Source organism: Anomaloglossus baeobatrachus, unplaced genomic scaffold, assembly GCF_048569485.1.
Source record: "Anomaloglossus baeobatrachus isolate aAnoBae1 unplaced genomic scaffold, aAnoBae1.hap1 Scaffold_370, whole genome shotgun sequence".
NCBI lineage: Eukaryota > Metazoa > Chordata > Amphibia > Anura > Aromobatidae > Anomaloglossus > Anomaloglossus baeobatrachus.
Genome location: NW_027443048.1, coordinates 234059 through 251783, shown reverse-complemented (window position 1 = coordinate 251783; position 17725 = coordinate 234059). Strand labels below are relative to the sequence as shown.

General features: G+C 51.9%; 1 protein-coding gene across 1 annotated transcript in view; it reads right to left on the bottom strand.

The window, feature by feature from the left end:
* LOC142274112 (transcription factor 23-like) overlaps nt 1–17725 on the bottom strand; it is a 40450-nt gene that overhangs the window by 15720 nt on the left and 7005 nt on the right. The window contains exon 2 of the mRNA XM_075332554.1: nt 2961–3239. Within this exon, the coding sequence (XP_075188669.1) occupies nt 2961–3239 (279 nt within the window). The remainder of the gene's footprint in view (nt 1–2960; nt 3240–17725) is intronic.

Genomic DNA, 17725 nt, shown 5'->3' with positions numbered 1-17725 from the left:
TGTGCTGCTCTATTCTGGGATCTGTAGTTCCCCGGTGACTGTGCTGCTCTATTCTGGGATCAGTAGTTCCCCGGTGACTGTGCTGCTCTATTCTGGGATCAGTAGTCCCCCGGTGACTGTGCTGCTCTATTCTGAGATCTGTAGTCCCCCGGTGACTGTGCTGCTCTATTCTGGGATCTGTAGTTCCCCCGGTGACTGTGCTGCTCTATTCTGGGATTTGTAGTCCCCCGGTGACTGTGCTGCTCTATTCTGGGATCTGTAGTTCCCCCGGTGACTGTGCTGCTCTATTCTGGGATCAGTAGTCCCCCGGTGACTGTGCTGCTCTATTCTGAGATCTGTAGTCCCCCGGTGACTGTGCTGCTCTATTCTGGGATCTGTAGTTCCCCCGGTGACTGTGCTGCTCTATTCTGGGATCTGTAGTCCCCCGGTGACTGTGCTGCTCTATTCTGGGATCTGTAGTCCCCCGGTGACTGTGTGCTCTATTCTGGGATCAGTAGTCCCCCGGTGACTGTGCTGCTCTATTCTGGGATCTGTAGTCCCCCGGTGACTGTGCTGCTCTATTCTGGGATCTGTAGTTCCCCCGGTGACTGCGCTGCTCTATTCTGGGATCAGTAGTTCCCCGGTGACTGTGCTGCTCTATTCTGGGATCTGTAGTTCCCCGGTGACTGTGCTGCTCTATTCTGGGATCTGTAGTTCCCCGGTGACTGTGCGGCTCTATTCTGGGATCTGTAGTCCCCCGGTGACTGTGCTGCTCTATTCTGGGATCTGTAGTCCCCCGGTGACTGTGCTGCTCTATTCTGGGATCTGTAGTCCCCCGGTGACTGTGCTGCTCTATTCTGGGATCTGTAGTTCCCCGGTGACTGTGCGGCTCTATTCTGGGATCTGTAGTTCACCGGTGACTGTGCTGCTCTATTCTGGGATCTGTAGTCCCCCGGTGACTGTGCTGCTCTATTCTGGGATCTGTAGTTCCCCCGGTGACTGTGCTGCTCTATTCTGGGATCTGTAGTCCCCCGGTGACTGTGCTGCTCTATTCTGGGATCAGTAGTCCCCCGGTGACTGCGCTGCTCTATTCTGGGATCTGTAGTCCCCCGGTGACTGTGTGCTCTATTCTGGGATCTGTAGTCCCCCGGTGACTGTGCTGCTCTATTCTGGGATCAGTAGTTCCCCCGGTGACTGCGCTGCTCTATTCTGGGATCTGTAGTCCCCCGGAGACTGTGCTGCTCTATTCTGGGATCAGTAGTTCCCCGGTGACTGTGCTGCTCTATTCTGGGATCTGTAGTCCCCCGGTGACTGTGCTGCTCTATTCTGGGATCTGTAGTCCCCCGGTGACTGTGCTGCTCTATTCTGGGATCTGTAGTCCCCCGGTGACTGTGCTGCTCTATTCTGGGATCTGTAGTTCCCCCGGTGACTGTGCTGCTCTATTCTGGGATCTGTAGTCCCCCGGTGACTGTGTGCTCTATTCTGGGATCTGTAGTCCCCCGGTGACTGTGCTGCTCTATTCTGGGATCTGTAGTCCCCCGGTGACTGCGCTGCTCTATTCTGGGATCTGTAGTTCCCCCGGTGACTGTGCTGCTCTATTCTGGGATCTGTAGTCCCCCGGTGACTGTGCTGCTCTATTCTGGGATCAGTAGTCCCCCGGTGACTGCGCTGCTCTATTCTGGGATCTGTAGTCCCCCGGTGACTGTGCTGCTCTATTCTGGGATCAGTAGTCCCCCGGTGACTGTGCTGCTCTATTCTGGGATCAGTAGTTCCCCCGGTGACTGCGCTGCTCTATTCTGGGATCTGTAGTCCCCCGGAGACTGTGTGCTCTATTCTGGGATCAGTAGTTCCCCGGTGACTGTGCTGCTCTAGTCTGGGATCTGTAGTTCCCCGGTGACTGTGCTGCTCTATTCTGGGATCAGTAGTTCCCCGGTGACTGTGCTGCTCTATTCTGGGATCTGTAGTCCCCCGGTGACTGTGCTGCTCTATTCTGGGATCTGTAGTTCCCCCGGTGACTGTGCTGCTCTATTCTGGGATCTGTAGTCCCCCGGTGACTGTGCTGCTCTATTCTGGGATCTGTAGTCCCCCGGTGACTGTGCTGCTCTATTCTGGGATCTGTAGTCCCCTGGTGACTGTGCTGCTCTATTCTGGGATCTGTAGTTCCCCGGTGACTGCGCTGCTCTATTCTGGGATCAGTAGTTCCCCGGTGACTGTGCTGCTCTATTCTGGGATCAGTAGTTCCCCCGGTGACTGTGCTGCTCTATTCTGGGATCAGTAGTCCCCCGGTGACTGTGCTGCTCTATTCTGGGATCTGTAGTCCCCCGGTGACTGTGCTGCTCTATTCTGGGATCTGTAGTCCCCCGGTGACTGTGCTGCTCTATTCTGGGATCTGTAGTCCCCCGGTGACTGTGCTGCTCTATTCTGGGATCTGTAGTCCCCCGGTGACTGTGCTGCTCTATTCTGGGATCTGTAGTCCCCCGGTGACTGTGCTGCTCTATTCTGGGATCTGTAGTCCCCCGGTGACTGTGCTGCTCTATTCTGGGATCTGTAGTTCCCCGGTGACTGTGCTGCTCTATTCTGGGATCTGTAGTCCCCTGGTGACTGCGCTGCTCTATTCTGGGATCTGTAGTTCCCCGGTGACTGTGCTGCTCTATTCTGGGATCTGTAGTCCCCCGGTGACTGCGCTGCTCTATTCTGGGATCTGTAGTCCCCCGGTGACTGTGCTGCTCTATTCTGGGATCTGTAGTCCCCCGGTGACTGTGCTGCTCTATTCTGGGATCTGTAGTCCCCCGGTGACTGCGCTGCTCTATTCTGGGATCTGTAGTCCCCCGGTGACTGTGCTGCTCTATTCTGGGATTTGTAGTCCCCCGGTGACTGCGCTGCTCTATTCTGGGATTTGTAGTCCCCCGGTGACTATGTTGCACAGGAGCTGAGTGTCCCCGGCATTGTGCCACAGCACCCTAGGTCTCTCCTCCTGTTACCTTCACAGGGTGCAGGTACCCCGGGCCCCGCGCAGTCTGGGGGCCCACAGGCGGGCGTCTCTCCTGGTGCAGGGTGTGGGTGAGGTGGGCGATGTAACTGGTGGCCAATACAAGGACGTCCAACTTGGATAATTTAGTGCCAGGGGGAACCGAGGGCAGCGCAGCTTGTAGGGACAAGAAGGCTTGTCGTAGGGTCCGGACGCGGTTCCTCTCTCGAGCATTGTTCTCCGGGGATTGTTTCCCTGGAATTAATTGGTTGCTTTTGTGAACATTTGGAATCTGCAAAAGACAAAGGTTATTATTGAGACGGTGCGGGGGAAGGGAGAGGGCATGAGGGGCCACGTGGGCATGAGGGGCCACGTGGGCATAAGGGGCCACAATATGAACATGGGACAAGGAAGGAGAATGCCGCTCTCCAGGACGTACGTTTCTGCTGTCAACCATTAGAAGGTCCACGAGCCAATCAACAACTTCTGTGGTCCAAGGGCTCATACGTGGAGCTTTGTGGTCAACATTTGGTCAGGTGGACGGAGACATCCCAGTACGGGGCGGGCGCACTTACTTTTACATTTATTCAGAGAGTAAAGTGGCAATTTGCTCATAAGTGATTTATCTGTTTTCTCTTTCCAACCTTATTAAAGTTCAGAAACGAGTGAATGTGATAAATTCAGGGGGCTTGCATATGTTACAGCACTGTATACAGAGAATATCAAAAGTCTACACACCCCTGTTAAAATCCCAGGTAAAAATATCCTATCAAGAAGAATTAACGTCTCCCATAGTCTGTGCAAATCCACTGAGAAACAAACTGAAGTCATTTTAAGGTGGAAAATGAAAATAAAGAATTAAAGCTATGTGGTTGCATAAGTATTAACACCCTCTTATAATTGGGAATGGGGTTGTGCTTAGAATTAGCCAATGACATTTACCATCATGTTACACAGTAGTCAGTGCTTGGCCGCCGTAATTTATAGATAGTCTAGGAGGATTTTCCAGACTTATTTTTTGCCGTGTTTTACAACACAATCTGTGGTCCATAAACAGCTGACAACGCAGCAAAGGGATCTCGTTGTGGAAAGTTATTAGTCAGGAGAAGGGGGAAAACATTTACCAGGCATTAGATCTACCATGGACACTGTGAAGACATCATCAAGAAAGGGCTCTCAAAATTCATGAAAATTTGGCCCAAGAGGCCACAGTAACATTAAAGGACATCCAAGCGGTTAAGAAAAAAACATCAGGCACTCACCAGCTTTGCTTGTGCAGGTTTCTTATTTTATTCGTGCAGGTTACATGTGCATGGGGTGGAGGGGAGGGAGCGGACGCTATACACGTCCAACGACGACGACGGCCGTTTCGCACCTGTCTGGTGCTTCAGCTGGTCTGGGTTGATCTGACATCACGTCCGTTATAACCACGTTAAACATGTGGTTGATGTCAGAAGTGATTAAAACAAGTTTAAAATCAAACTATAGTATTACTACTGAATGGAGTGTCAGTAAACATTTACAACATATAAGGACATATAATAACATTTCATATACAAAAATGGAATATTATCCTAGGAACACACTCAATTCATTTTTGTCATTTAGTCCTAATGGACCTAAAGCATTAAACTTCATAATATATTCTGCCTCTTTTCTGAGCAAAATTTTGTGCGTGTCCCCTCCTCTGGCCGGGGTTTTAACCAAATCAATACCTGCAAATGACAATACATTGGGGTCGGCATTGTGGGCTTCTTTTATATGATTAATTAATCTTGTTGCACCTACTCCACTAGAAATGGAGTTTTTGTGCTCCCTAAACCTCACAAATAAATTTGTTCCACCTATATCTCCTGGAAATAATATTGATTTATTCCAGGAGGTTGTATTAAGAGACATAAGAGCTTTAAAATATCCCACTTTAAAGAATAACCTGTTTAGTTCAGAAAGAACAGCGCTAGAGAAAATTAAATCCTTTAAAAATGTCACGATACGGAAGGCGGACAAAGGTGGTGCCACAGTGCTTATGACCACCGATTATTACTTGGCAGAATCAAAAAAACACTTAGATAACTGCACAGTATATCAGAAATTAAAGGGTAACCCTACGGGAAAAATAAAAGAAAAACTTCCCAGCTTTTTGAATAGACAGACATCAATTGGCCTTATAACAAACAATAGAGCTTGGAAACAGAAACTTGGAATAGACAGCATTACAGATATGCTGAGAGAGCTTGGTGAAGATGCCCATTTAATAAATTTTATTGAAGAGGCTTTAATATTGGTCTTAAAACATAATACCTTTAAATTTGGGCACACTTGGTATCAACAAAATAGTGGGGTAGCAATGGGGACCCCGGTAGCATGTACCTTTGCGAATTTGTTTCTTGCACATGTCGCGGGCGGGGAGGAGGGTGTCGGCACACTACGCTCACCCCTTCTGCTCGGGTCCGGCGGCCGCTGCTCAGTGGTGGCTCGAGCTGTAGGCCGGATCTCGGGGGTTTCTCGAGCGGCACTCCTCGCCCGTGAGTGAAAGGGGTTTGTTGGGTGTGGGGATTGTTTATAGTCCGTGACGGCACCCACGGTTGTGGTGATTTCACCACCGCTGCTCAATACGGGAATCCCGGGGATGGTGATGCGGAGCAGCCAGGTGTTGTGTTGCCCCTCCGTGGGTAGGGGTTGGTGATCCCGGGGCCCGGTGATGGCTTGGGAGGTGCAGGGCCTGGTGGGCGCAGGGACGCGGGGGCAGCGCTGTGCCTTGCGGCACTGTGGTACTCACTCAGCCTGAGACGTTGACACAGTTTTTACGGTAAACCAAACGGCTGGTAAGACGGTCCCACGGACGGCTGCACTTGCTCTCCCAGTAGGTGACGGTGATGTCCCTTTTCCTAGCACCTTGGTGTACTTGTTGGTTGCGATGGGTCCCCACCGGTAACCCGCTCCCCGGCTTCAAGCTGGGCCGGAGGAGCTCTACTCTTTGCCCGCAGGCGCTGGCCCTAAGAAACTGGTGCCTTGGCGGTGGCGGTGTCTCTCTTACACTGGCTGGGCTGTTGCCTTCAATCGGGACTTGGTTGTTGGGGGATCTACGTCCCCTTCACTGACGGATTCGGCAAATTACGGCGACTCCAAGCCTTGCCGGGGTCCGAGAGGCCCCTGCCCTGGTGCTGACTGTCCTTCGGAACACTGCTCCAGACCACCGGGCACACAGCCTACGGGGTCCTTCCAGGAACTTCCAAACGGTCCCCCTTCAGACAGTCACCGCCATTGCTGACCTTGCTGACCTGCCCTGCACTTAGCTGGACTCTTCAGGCTTTGCACACTCCTTCTGTTCTGTCACCACTCTTGCTTTCCTCCTTTACTACTTTTCTTTCCTTCACTTTCACTTATTTGTTTGCTCAAGCTGGTCCCTGAGCTGACTTCACTCTTGCCCTGCCTGGGCTAATCTCGCTGTTTGCTCTTTCATGTCCCTCACTGGACTGCCTGGTTTCTCCCGCCTCCAGAGCTGTGATCTCCTCGGTGGGCGGAGCCAACCGCCTGGCCCACCCCCTGGTGTGAATCATCAGTCTCTGGAGGAAGGCAACAAGGATTTTTGGTTAGCTTAGATGTTCCTACCTGGGATGTAGGGTGTGGTGGTGTGTGACCTGTGTCCCCTGGCTTGCCCAGGGCGACACATTCCCCCTTAGCAAAATGCAGACCGTCCGCGGGCTGCCGTCCAACACCGGATTTATTTTTCTGTAAAAGATAACATAATAATATAACATATTTACATTTTTAATAACTCTTCCCAAAACGGGAGGCACATTTCTTTAACGTTGCAAACGGTTTACGGTTACGGTTTCCGCTCTCTCCCACCCAAGCAACCTGGCCCTGATGCTGCCCCTAAAACCCAGGCAGCACCCCTTGACCCACAGTCCAGCACACGGTACCCGAGCGGGATCTGTCCTTCCCTCCAGAGGGTGGCCACCGGTTCCTTTGGTGGCTGGGCCCCAGCCTGCTCTGCTGAGGGCCCTCCCTCCAACCTGCCTCTCCGGAGGCGGCATTGCGGAAAACGGTAACTGCAAACAACATATTTACAAGCCACTTAACGTTTGTGGGTGCCCTGCAAGTTCACGGGCTTGTCCATGGATAGTTCCCATGCAAAATAACTTTTTAAACGGTCCCCACAGGGACAACGGTGCCGGCTCCGGCCGGTTCAATTACAAGCAAATCAGGTAACTTCTTCGGTAATTTCACTTATCATTCTTTCAACTTTTCAACAAACAAACAAGCTGTTGGTCCCAACGGGGACGGTGCTGCGGGCATGCGCTGCCCTACTCCGGTTATCTCCAGGCCCAGCGGTACCGGCTCCCTATCCCAATACGGCGCTGCCGCCAGCACCGGCGCACGGGTCGGGCCCCGCGGGACATCCTGGACGTTGCCCACTGTCAGGAATATGGGCGGCATGTCCCGCGGTGTCTTGGCCTTGGGCGCTGCCTTGCAACAACAACCCGGCGCTACCTCAGCCGAGGTGTGGGGGATGGGCATAGGGGCTTTCCGCTGCTGGGCCTTCAGCTCGGAGCGGGTCATCGGCTCCGGCTCGGGGGGTTTTTCAGGGGATGCCTCCGGTTCCACTTTCGGCGTCTTCCACGGTAACACCTCCGGTGTGCCGCGGGCTCCGGCTACAGGTCGGCCCGCTTGGGCGGGGACGCTGGGTACTGCTACCGGTTGCGGTGGTAGCAGGCCTAGTGGCGGGGTCACGGCCTCCGGGACGGGTGGCGAGGGAGGCAACGGGGGGAGAGGGCTTGGACCGGGCCCCACAGCCGCGATGACCGGCCCTTCAAGGGCATCGGGACGTGGGTCACTCACCCTCCCTTTCTCCGCTTCCTCCTCGCGTCTCCGCACGGTGGCTATAACGTCCGCCATGTCGACCTCCCACTCCTCCATGAGGAGCTGCATCCTGACCTGCAGCCTTTGGTAGAGCTGCGCGGTTCGGATTTCCACCCACGCCGCGGTTCCAGGCGCGGGGGCTACGGTGTCGCGGGACGGCATCCACATGATGGCTTCTTTTTCTTTCCAGGAACGGTATGTCTGCAGAGTCCTGGCGTCCCTGCTTTTATAGCTGCAGCTACATGCGTCTAGCCGCCATCGCGTCCCCCTTAGCTCTTTCCGGCCCCTCCTCTCTCGGGGCGGGGTTTTAGCCTTCGCGCCTCTACTGCTCGAGAAGACGCTCGAGCGGGAACTTTTCGCGCCAAAGATGGCGGCTTCTGAAATTTTTCTGCCGGATACCTCCGGCGGTAACAAGGCGCACCTCTACCAGATGGCAGAGCGGTAAGATCCTGTTCGTGACGCCAAGTTGTCGCGGGCGGGGAGGAGGGTGTCAGCACACTACGCTCACCCCTTCTGCTCGGGTCCAGCGGCCGCTGCTCAATGGTGGATCGAGCTGTAGGCCGGATCCCGGGGGTTTCTCGAGCGGCACTCCTCGCTCGTGAGTGAAAGGGGTTTGTTGGGTGTGGGGATTGTTTATAGTCCGTGACGCCACCCACGGTTGTGGTGATTTCACCACCGCTGCTCAATACGGGGATCCCGGGGATGGTGATGCGGAGCAGCCAGGTGTTGTGTTGCCCTCCGTGGGTAGGGGTTGGTGATCCCGGGGCCCGGTGACGGCTTGGGAGGTGCAGGGCCTGGTGGGCGCAGGGACGCGGGGGAAGCGCTGTGCCTTGCGGCACTGTGGTACTCACTCAGCCTGAGACATTGACACAGTTTTTACGGTAAACCAGACGGCTGGTAAGACGGTCCTACGGACGGCTGCACTTGCTCTCCCGGTAGATGACGGTGATGTCCCTTTTCCTAGCACCTTGGTGTACTTGTTGGTTGCGATGGGTCCCCACCGGTAACCCGCTCCCCGGCTTCAAGCTGGACCGGAGGAGCTCTACTCTTTGCCCGCAGGCGCTGGCCCTAAGAAACTGGTGCCTTGGCGGTGGCGGTGTCTCTCTTACACTGGCTGGACTGTTGCCTTCAATCGGGACTTGGTTGTTGGGGGATCTACGTCCCCTTCACTGACGGATTCGGCAAATTACGGCGACTCCAAGCCTTGCCGGGGTCCGAGAGGCCCCTGCCCTGGTGCTGACTGTCCTTCGGAACACTTCTCCAGACCACCGGGCACACAGCCAACGGGGTCCTTCCAGGAACTTCCAAACGGTCCCCCTTCAGACAGTCACCGCCGTTGCTGACCTTGCTGACCTGCCCTGCACTTAGCTGGACTCTTCAGGCTTTGCACACTCCTTCTGTTCTGTCACCACTCTTGCTTTCCTCCTTTACTACTTTTCTTTCCTTCACTTTCACTTAGTTGTTTGCTCAAGCTCGTCCCTGAGCTGACTTCACTCTTGCCCTGCCTGGGCTAATCTCGCTGTTTGCTCTTTCATGTCCCTCACTGGACTGCCTGGTTTCTCCCGCCTCCAGAGCTGTAATCTCCTCGGTGGGCGGAGCCAACCGCCTGGCCCACCCCCTGGTGTGAATCATCAGTCTCTGGAGGAAGGCAACAAGGATTTTTGGTTAGCTTAGATGTTCTTACCTGGGATGTAGGGTGTGGTGGTGTGTGACCTGTGTCCCCTGGCTTGCCCAGGGCGACACACACACCTTGAAGATCGCTTAATTTATAGTCCTAACAATCCTTATATCAAACACATAAAAAAATACATGCGATTTGTGGACGATGTCCTTATTATTTGGGATGGGGATAGGGAACAGTTTAATTCCTTTGTGACATATTTGAATTCAGAGAATAATTGCAATATGTTGTTTTACATATTTTTTTGGTGACAAAAGTATAGAATTCCTTGATGTTAAATTAATAGCCCATGAAGGGTTAATTTCAAGGGAGCTCTATAGGAACTACGGTAAACACATTATTGCATTACAAGAGTGCCCATCCTGAACATGTACTGAAATCGGTTCCTTTCAGTCAGTTTTTAAGACTGAACAGGATTACCAATAACCCTGACGCATTACAGATTCAGACAATAGATCTTAAACAGCGCTTTATAGAAAGAGGCTATCCTTTAAATCTGATTAATTCTATGCAGAAACAAGCAGAGGAAAAAATACAACTTGAAAAAAGATCCCATGTTAGAAACTATAATGAATCCCACCCTAAAAAACAATTAAATCGCTTTGTATTTAATTTTAAATTTGGTCCCATGGACCGTATGATAAAATCGGTTATAAATAAAAACTGGCATATAATCGAAGGGATTAATGAGCTTAGAGATATGGCCATAAATAAACCTCTAGTGACACACAGGAGGTGCAGGAATATTGGGGACATTTTGATTAAGAAGCGCTATATGCCGCCCATGACCTGGTTACACCACGCTGGCCCTGCAGGTAATTTCAGATGCGGCAATTGCTCATTTTGCCAGTTTCATATAACGGGCAGAGCATTTGAAATAGGTGGTCATTCACATTTGGTTAAAAATCTGATTACCTGCAGGACCAAAATGGTAGTATACGTAATATTCTGTCCATGCCAATATTTTTATATCGGCAAAACCATACGGCAATTATTTGTGAGGTTTAGGGAGCACAAAAACTCCATTTCTAGTGGAGTAGGTGCAACAAGATTAATTAATCATATAAAAGAAGCCCACAATGCTGACCCCAATGTATTGTCATTTGCAGGTATTGATTTGGTTAAAACCCCGGCCAGAGGAGGGGACACGCACAAAATTTTGCTCAGAAAAGAGGCAGAATATATTATGAAGTTTAATGCTTTAGGTCCATTAGGACTAAATGACAAAAATGAATTGAGTGTGTTCCTAGGATAATATTCCATTTTTGTATATGAAATGTTATTATATGTCCTTATATGTTGTAAATGTTTACTGACACTCCATTCAGTAGTAATACTATAGTTTGATTTTAAACTTGTTTTAATCACTTCTGACATCAACCACATGTTTAACGTGGTTATAACGGACGTGATGTCAGATCAACCCAGACCAGCTGAAGCACCAGACAGGTGCGAAACGGCCGTCGTCGTCGTTGGACGTGTATAGCGTCTGCTCCCTCCCCTCCACCCCATGCACATGTAACCTGCACGAATAAAATAAGAAACCTGCACAAGCAAAGCTGGTGAGTGCCTGATGTTTTTTTCTTAACCGCTTGGATGTTCATTAACTTTGTCACATCAATGGCACCGCAGAGCATGTGCGTTTTTTCAGTCTAAAATAGGACGATTTTTGCAAATATTTGGTGTGGAGCAGTGCCCTGATCATTCTCCTCATACATAAAGTAACATTAAAGGAGCTGCAGGAATTTCTGCCCAGTACTCATGTAGTGCATGACTCAATCCTCTGTATTCCTCACATGGACAGCCTGTGGAGTAGGGTGAGAACACTGAAGTGCTTTCTTACAAAAAAAATATCCAAGCCTAACTATTTTTGCCTAAACCTCCATCAATTGCCAAAAACATTTGGGAAAACGTGTTATGTCTGATGAGACCAAAGTGGATCTTTGTGGCTATAATTCCAAAAAGGAGCAAAAACCAAACTGCGTATTACCCGAAGATCACCATCCCCACAGTGAGGCCCGGTGGAAGCTGCACTGTGCTATGCAGATCTTTTTCAGCAGCTGAATCTGAGGCATTTGTCAAGTGGGAGAGAATTATGACCAGTTATTATGGACCCATCATACTGTGTATAGGGGAATTGTGGGCCCATCATACTGTGCATGAGGGAGATGTAGGGCCATCATACTGTGTAGGGGGAAGCTGTGGACCCATCATACTGTGTATAGTGGAGTTGTAGGGACATTATACTGTGTATAGAGGAGCTGTGGGGGCATCACACTGTATATAGGGAGCTGTGGGCCCATCATACTGTGTATAAGGGAGCTGTGGGCCCATCATACTGTGTATAGGGGAGGTGTGGGCCCATCATACTGTGTATAGAGGAGCTGTGGACCCATCATACTGTGTATAGGGGAGCTGTGGGCCCATCATACTGTGTATAGAGGAGCTGTAGACCCACAATACTGTGTATAAAGGAGGTGTGGGCCCATCATATTGTGTATAGGGGAGCTGTGGGCCCATCATACTGTGTATAGGGGAGCTATGGGCCCATCATACTGTGTATAGGGGAGCTGTGGACCCATCATACTGTGTATAGAGGAGCTGTGGGCCCATCATACTGTGTATAGGGGAGCCGTGGGCCCAGCATACTGTGTATAGGGGAGCTGTGGGCCCATCATACTGTGTATAGGGGAGCTGTGGGCCCATCATACTGTGTATAGGGGAGCTGTGGGCCCATCATACTGTGTATAGGGGAGCTGTGGGCCTATCATACTGTGTATAGAGGAGCTGTGGGCCCAGCATACTGTGTATAGGGGAGCTGTGGGCCCATCATACTGTGTATAGAGGAGCTGTGGGCCCATCATACTGTGTATAGAGGAGCTGTGGGCCCATCATACTGTGTATAGAGGAGCTGTGGGCCCATCATACTGTGTATAGGGGAGGTGTGGGCCCATTATACTGTGTATAGGGGAGCTGTGGGCCCATCATACTGTGTATAGGGAGCTGTGGGCCTATCATACTGTGTATAGAGGAGCTGTGGACCCATCATTCTGTGTATAGGGAGGTGTGGGCCCATCATACTGTGTATAGAGGAGCTGTGGGCCCATCATACTGTGTATAGGGGAGCTGTGGGCCCATCATACTGTGTATAGTGGAGCTGTGGGCCTATCATACTGTGTATAGAGGAGCTGTGGACCCATCATTCTGTGTATAGGGGAGCTGTGGACCCATCATACTGTGTATAGAGGAGCTGTGGGCCCATCATACTGTGTATAGGGGAGCTGTGGACCCATCATACTGTGTATAGGGAGCTGTGGGCGCATCATACTGTGTATAGAGGAGCTGTGGGCCCATCATACTGTGTATAGAGGAGCTGTGGACCCATCATACTGTGTATAGAGGAGCTGTGGGCCCATCATACTGTGTATAGGGGAGCTGTGGGCCCATCATACTGTGTATAGGGGAGCTGTGGGCCTATCATACTGTGTATAGAGGAGCTGTGGGCCCAGCATACTGTGTATAGGGGAGCTGTGGGCCCATCATACTGTGTATAGAGGAGCTGTGGGCCCATCATACTGTGTATAGAGGAGCTGTGGGCCCATCATACTGTGTATAGAGGAGCTGTGGGCCCATCATACTGTGTATAGGGGAGGTGTGGGCCCATTATACTGTGTATAGGGGAGCTGTGGGCCCATCATACTGTGTATAGGGAGCTGTGGGCCTATCATACTGTGTATAGAGGAGCTGTGGACCCATCATTCTGTGTATAGGGAGGTGTGGGCCCATCATACTGTGTATAGAGGAGCTGTGGGCCCATCATACTGTGTATAGGGGAGCTGTGGGCCCATCATACTGTGTATAGTGGAGCTGTGGGCCTATCATACTGTGTATAGAGGAGCTGTGGACCCATCATTCTGTGTATAGGGGAGCTGTGGACCCATCATACTGTGTATAGAGGAGCTGTGGGCCCATCATACTGTGTATAGGGGAGCTGTGGACCCATCATACTGTGTATAGGGAGCTGTGGGCGCATCATACTGTGTATAGAGGAGCTGTGGGCGCATCATACTGTGTATAGAGGAGCTGTGGACCCATCATACTGTGTATAGAGGAGCTGTGGGCCCATCATACTGTGTATAGGGGAGCTGTGGGCCCATCATACTGTGTATAGAGGAGCTGTGGGCCCATCATACTGTGTATAGAGGAGCTGTGGACCCATCATACTGTGTATAGAGGAGCTGTGGACCCATCATACTGTGTATAGAGGAGCTGTGGGCCCATCATACTGTGTATAGGGGAGCTGTGGGCCCATCATACTGTGTATAGAGGAGCTGTGGGCCCATCATACTGTGTATAGGGGAGCTGTGGACCCATCATACTGTGTATAGGGGAGCTGTGGGCCCATCATACTGTGTATAGGGGAGCTGTGGGCCCATCATACTGTGTATAGAGGAGCTGTGGGCCCATCATACTGTGTATAGAGGAGCTGTGGACCCATCATACTGTGTATAGAGGAGCTGTGGGCCCATCATACTGTGTATAGAGGAGCTGTGGGCCCATCATACTGTGTATAGGGGAGGTGTGGGCCCATCATACTGTGTATAGGGGAGGTGTGGGCCCATCATACTGTGTATAGGGAGCTGTGGGCGCATCATACTGTGTATAGAGGAGCTGTGGACCCATCATACTGTGTATAGAGGAGCTGTGGGCCCATCATACTGTGTATAGAGGAGCTGTGGGCCATCATACTGTGTATAGGGGAGCTGTGGGCCCATCATACTGTGTATAGAGGAGCTGTGGGCCCATCATACTGTGTATAGGGGAGCTGTGGACCCATCATACTGTGTATAGGGAGGTGTGGGCTCATCATACTGTGTATAGAGGGGCTGTGGGCCCATCATACTGTGTATAGAGGAGCTGTGGGCCCATCATACTGTGTATAGAGGAGCTGTGGGCCCATCATACTGTGTATAGAGGAGCTATGGACCCATCATACTGTGTATAGGGGAGGTGTGGGCCCATTATACTGTGTATAGGGGAGGTGTGGGCCCATCATACTGTGTATAGGGAGCTGTGGGCCCATCATACTGTGTATAGGGGAGCTGTGGACCCATCATACTGTGTATAGAGGAGCTGTGGGCCCATCATACTGTGTATAGAGGAGCTGTGGGTCCATCATACTGTGTATAGGGGATCTGTGGACCCATCATACTGTGTATAGAGGAGCTGTGGGCCCATCATACTGTGTATAGGGGAGCTGTGGGCCCATCATACTGTGTATAGGGGAGCTGTGGGCCCATCATACAGTGTATAGAGGAGCTGTGGGCCCATTATACTGTGTATAGAGGAGCTGTGGGCCCATCATACTGTGCATAGGGGAGCTGTAGACCCATCATACTGTGTATAGGGGAGCTGTGGGCCCATCATACTGTGTATAGGGGAGCTGTGGGCCCATCATACTGTGTATAGGGGAGGTGTGGGCCCATCATACTGTGTATAGGGGAGCTGTGGGGGCATTATACTGTGTATAGAGGAGATGTGGGCCCATCATACAGTGTATAGAGGAGCTGTGGGCCCATTATACTGTGTATAGAGGAGCTGTGGGCCCATCATACTGTGCATAAAGGAGCTGTAGACCCATCATACTGTGTATAGGGGAGGTGTGGGCCCATCATACTGTGTATAGGGGAGCTATGGGCCCATCATATTGTGTATATGTCGCGGGAGGAGGAGGGGACGCTGCGCTCTCCCACTGCTCGGGTCCGGCTGCCACTGCTGTGGCCTGCTGCTGCTCGGTGGCTCGAGCGATGGGCCGGATCCCGGGGACTCGAGCGGCGCTCCTCGCCCGTGAGTGAAAGGGGGTTTGGTTGTTGGGATAGTTTATTGTCCGTGACGCCACCCACGGTTGTGGTGATTGTAGGGACACCACCACTGCTCTGTATGGGAATCCCGGGAGCGGTGACAGGGAGCAGCAAAGTTGTTAGTTCTCCACTCCGTGGATAGGGGGTTGGTTGTCCCGGGTCCCAGTGATGGGGTTCGGATGGTGGACAGGCGGGTTATGGGGCCTGTGGAGGTGCAGGAACGCAGGGGTAGCGCTGTGACGCACGGCACGGAGGTACTCACTTAGCCCAAGGATGATGACACAGTTCACGGTAAACAAACGGCTGGTTGGACGGGTCCCTCGGACGGCTACGGTGCTGATGTTCCCTGCAGTTAGCGGTGATGGTCTCTTCCCTGCACCTAAGTACGGTTCTTTGGTAACGATGGATTTCCACTGGTAACCCGCTCCCCAGCTTGGATATGAGCCGGAGGAGCCCCTCTCTTGCCCGCAGGCGCTGGCCCTGGGAAACTGGTGCCTTGGCGGTGGTGGTGTCTCCCCTTCACGGTCGGACTGTTGCCTTCAATCGGGACTTTGCTGCTGGGAGACCCAGAGGTCCCCTTCACTGACGGATTTGGCAAATTATGGCGACTCCTAGCCTTGCCGGGATCCGAAAGGCCCCTGCCACTGGTGCTGGCTTCTCTTTGTATACCGCTCCGGTACCGCCGGGCCACCACCCGTCCACGGTCCTTTCGGCAACCTCCAAGTAGCCTCTCCTGCAGACGGTCACCGCCGTCTGCCAACCTTGCTGTCTCAGTCCGGGGCACACACCCGGACTAACTTCAGGCTTCTTGCTGTCACTTTTCTCTTTCTCTACTTTCCCTCCTTCTACTTCACTGTTTACTCCTTCACCTCCCTAGCTTAACTGTCTGGTTTTCCCGCCTCCAGGGCTGTGAACTCCTCGGTGGGCGGAGCCAACCGCCTGGCCCACCCCCTGGTGTGGACGTCAGCCCCTGGAGGAAGGCAACAAGGATTTGTGTTTTGACCTTGGTGTTCCTGCAGGGAATGTGGGGTGTGTGGTGTTGTGACCTGTGACCCCTGGCTTGCCCAGGGCGTCACATATAGGTGAGGTGTGGGCCCATCATACTGTGTATAGGGGAGGTGTGGGCCCATCATACTGTGTATAGGGGAGGTGTGGGCCCATCATAATGTGTATAGGGAGCTGTGGGCCCATCATACTGTGGCACCCCTGTAGTTGGGCGCTACAGGGGAATACAGCACCTTAACATCAAGGTGCAGTGCCCTTTGGTCACAGGTGTAAGAGAGAGGAAATGCAGAGTCTTATATTAGATTGAGTAACATTGACTCAGCAGCCCCTACCTTCATATTCCTGGGACTGTTTATAAAGTAGGTCCATAGGGGGTGGAGCCTAGCTGAGTGTGAGACGCAACGTGGTTGCCAGGACGACTGGGTGACAGTTAGTCAGTTAACAGTCAGTCAGTAAGGAGTGACAAGAAGAGATGAGAGTAAATTAATGACAGAAAGAAGGGCTAGAAATAACATAGGCCCGACGTCCTGAGTGAGGGTACCCCAAAAGAAAAGAAAGACACTGGAAAAGGGGTAACCCAGTCGGAAGGGGGACGCTTTAGGTCTGGCGAGAGCCGGCTGAAGAGTTCAGCTCGACACCGGTATAACGGGACCGAGGAGGTTTGTCAGGTTTATCCCCAAACCATTGACCGTTAACCTGGGATCTTAAATAAGAGGAGTCCCGGTACCCATCAAGAGTCTGACTACGAACCCCAAGCCGAGTTCACCACGCTGTTGCGGGAAAGATAAAGAAATCGTGCAGCATCAGACCCCTGGGAAAACCAGTGACGAGACTAACGAGTGGGTTAAAGAGGGAGTCACAGAGCCCTCAGAGCAGAGACCAAGAAAGAGACAAAGAAAGGTTACCTCAGAGAGAGACTCTGTCATCAAATCTCCTCCGAAACCTGTGACCATTGGCCTTCTGGTAACCGAACTGTTCTGCTGTGAACTGTGCAAAACAAACCAGATGCTAGTAAAAAGGACGTGTTTAAGCTGATGTGGACTCGGTGTGTCGTCTCTCCGCCGTTCTACAGGACCCTTCAGAGAAGAAGGCAGCCATCACCGCTCAGTCGCTTCCCTCCTGGTCAGCGACCCGCCGCCCTGAGGTAAGAAATCTCCACCTGTGGGGAGCTGAGAGATCTTAAGCTGCCGTCACCATCGCCTCAGAGGTCGGCCGCGGGCAGCGCTGGTGTATCCCGCTTACCAGACACCACAGACAAAAAATTGTTTTAATAAAACAAATATGAAAAAAAGTGTGTTTTATTTAATACATTTTCGACACATGTTTATTAAATAAAACACACTTTTTTCATATTTGTTTTATTAA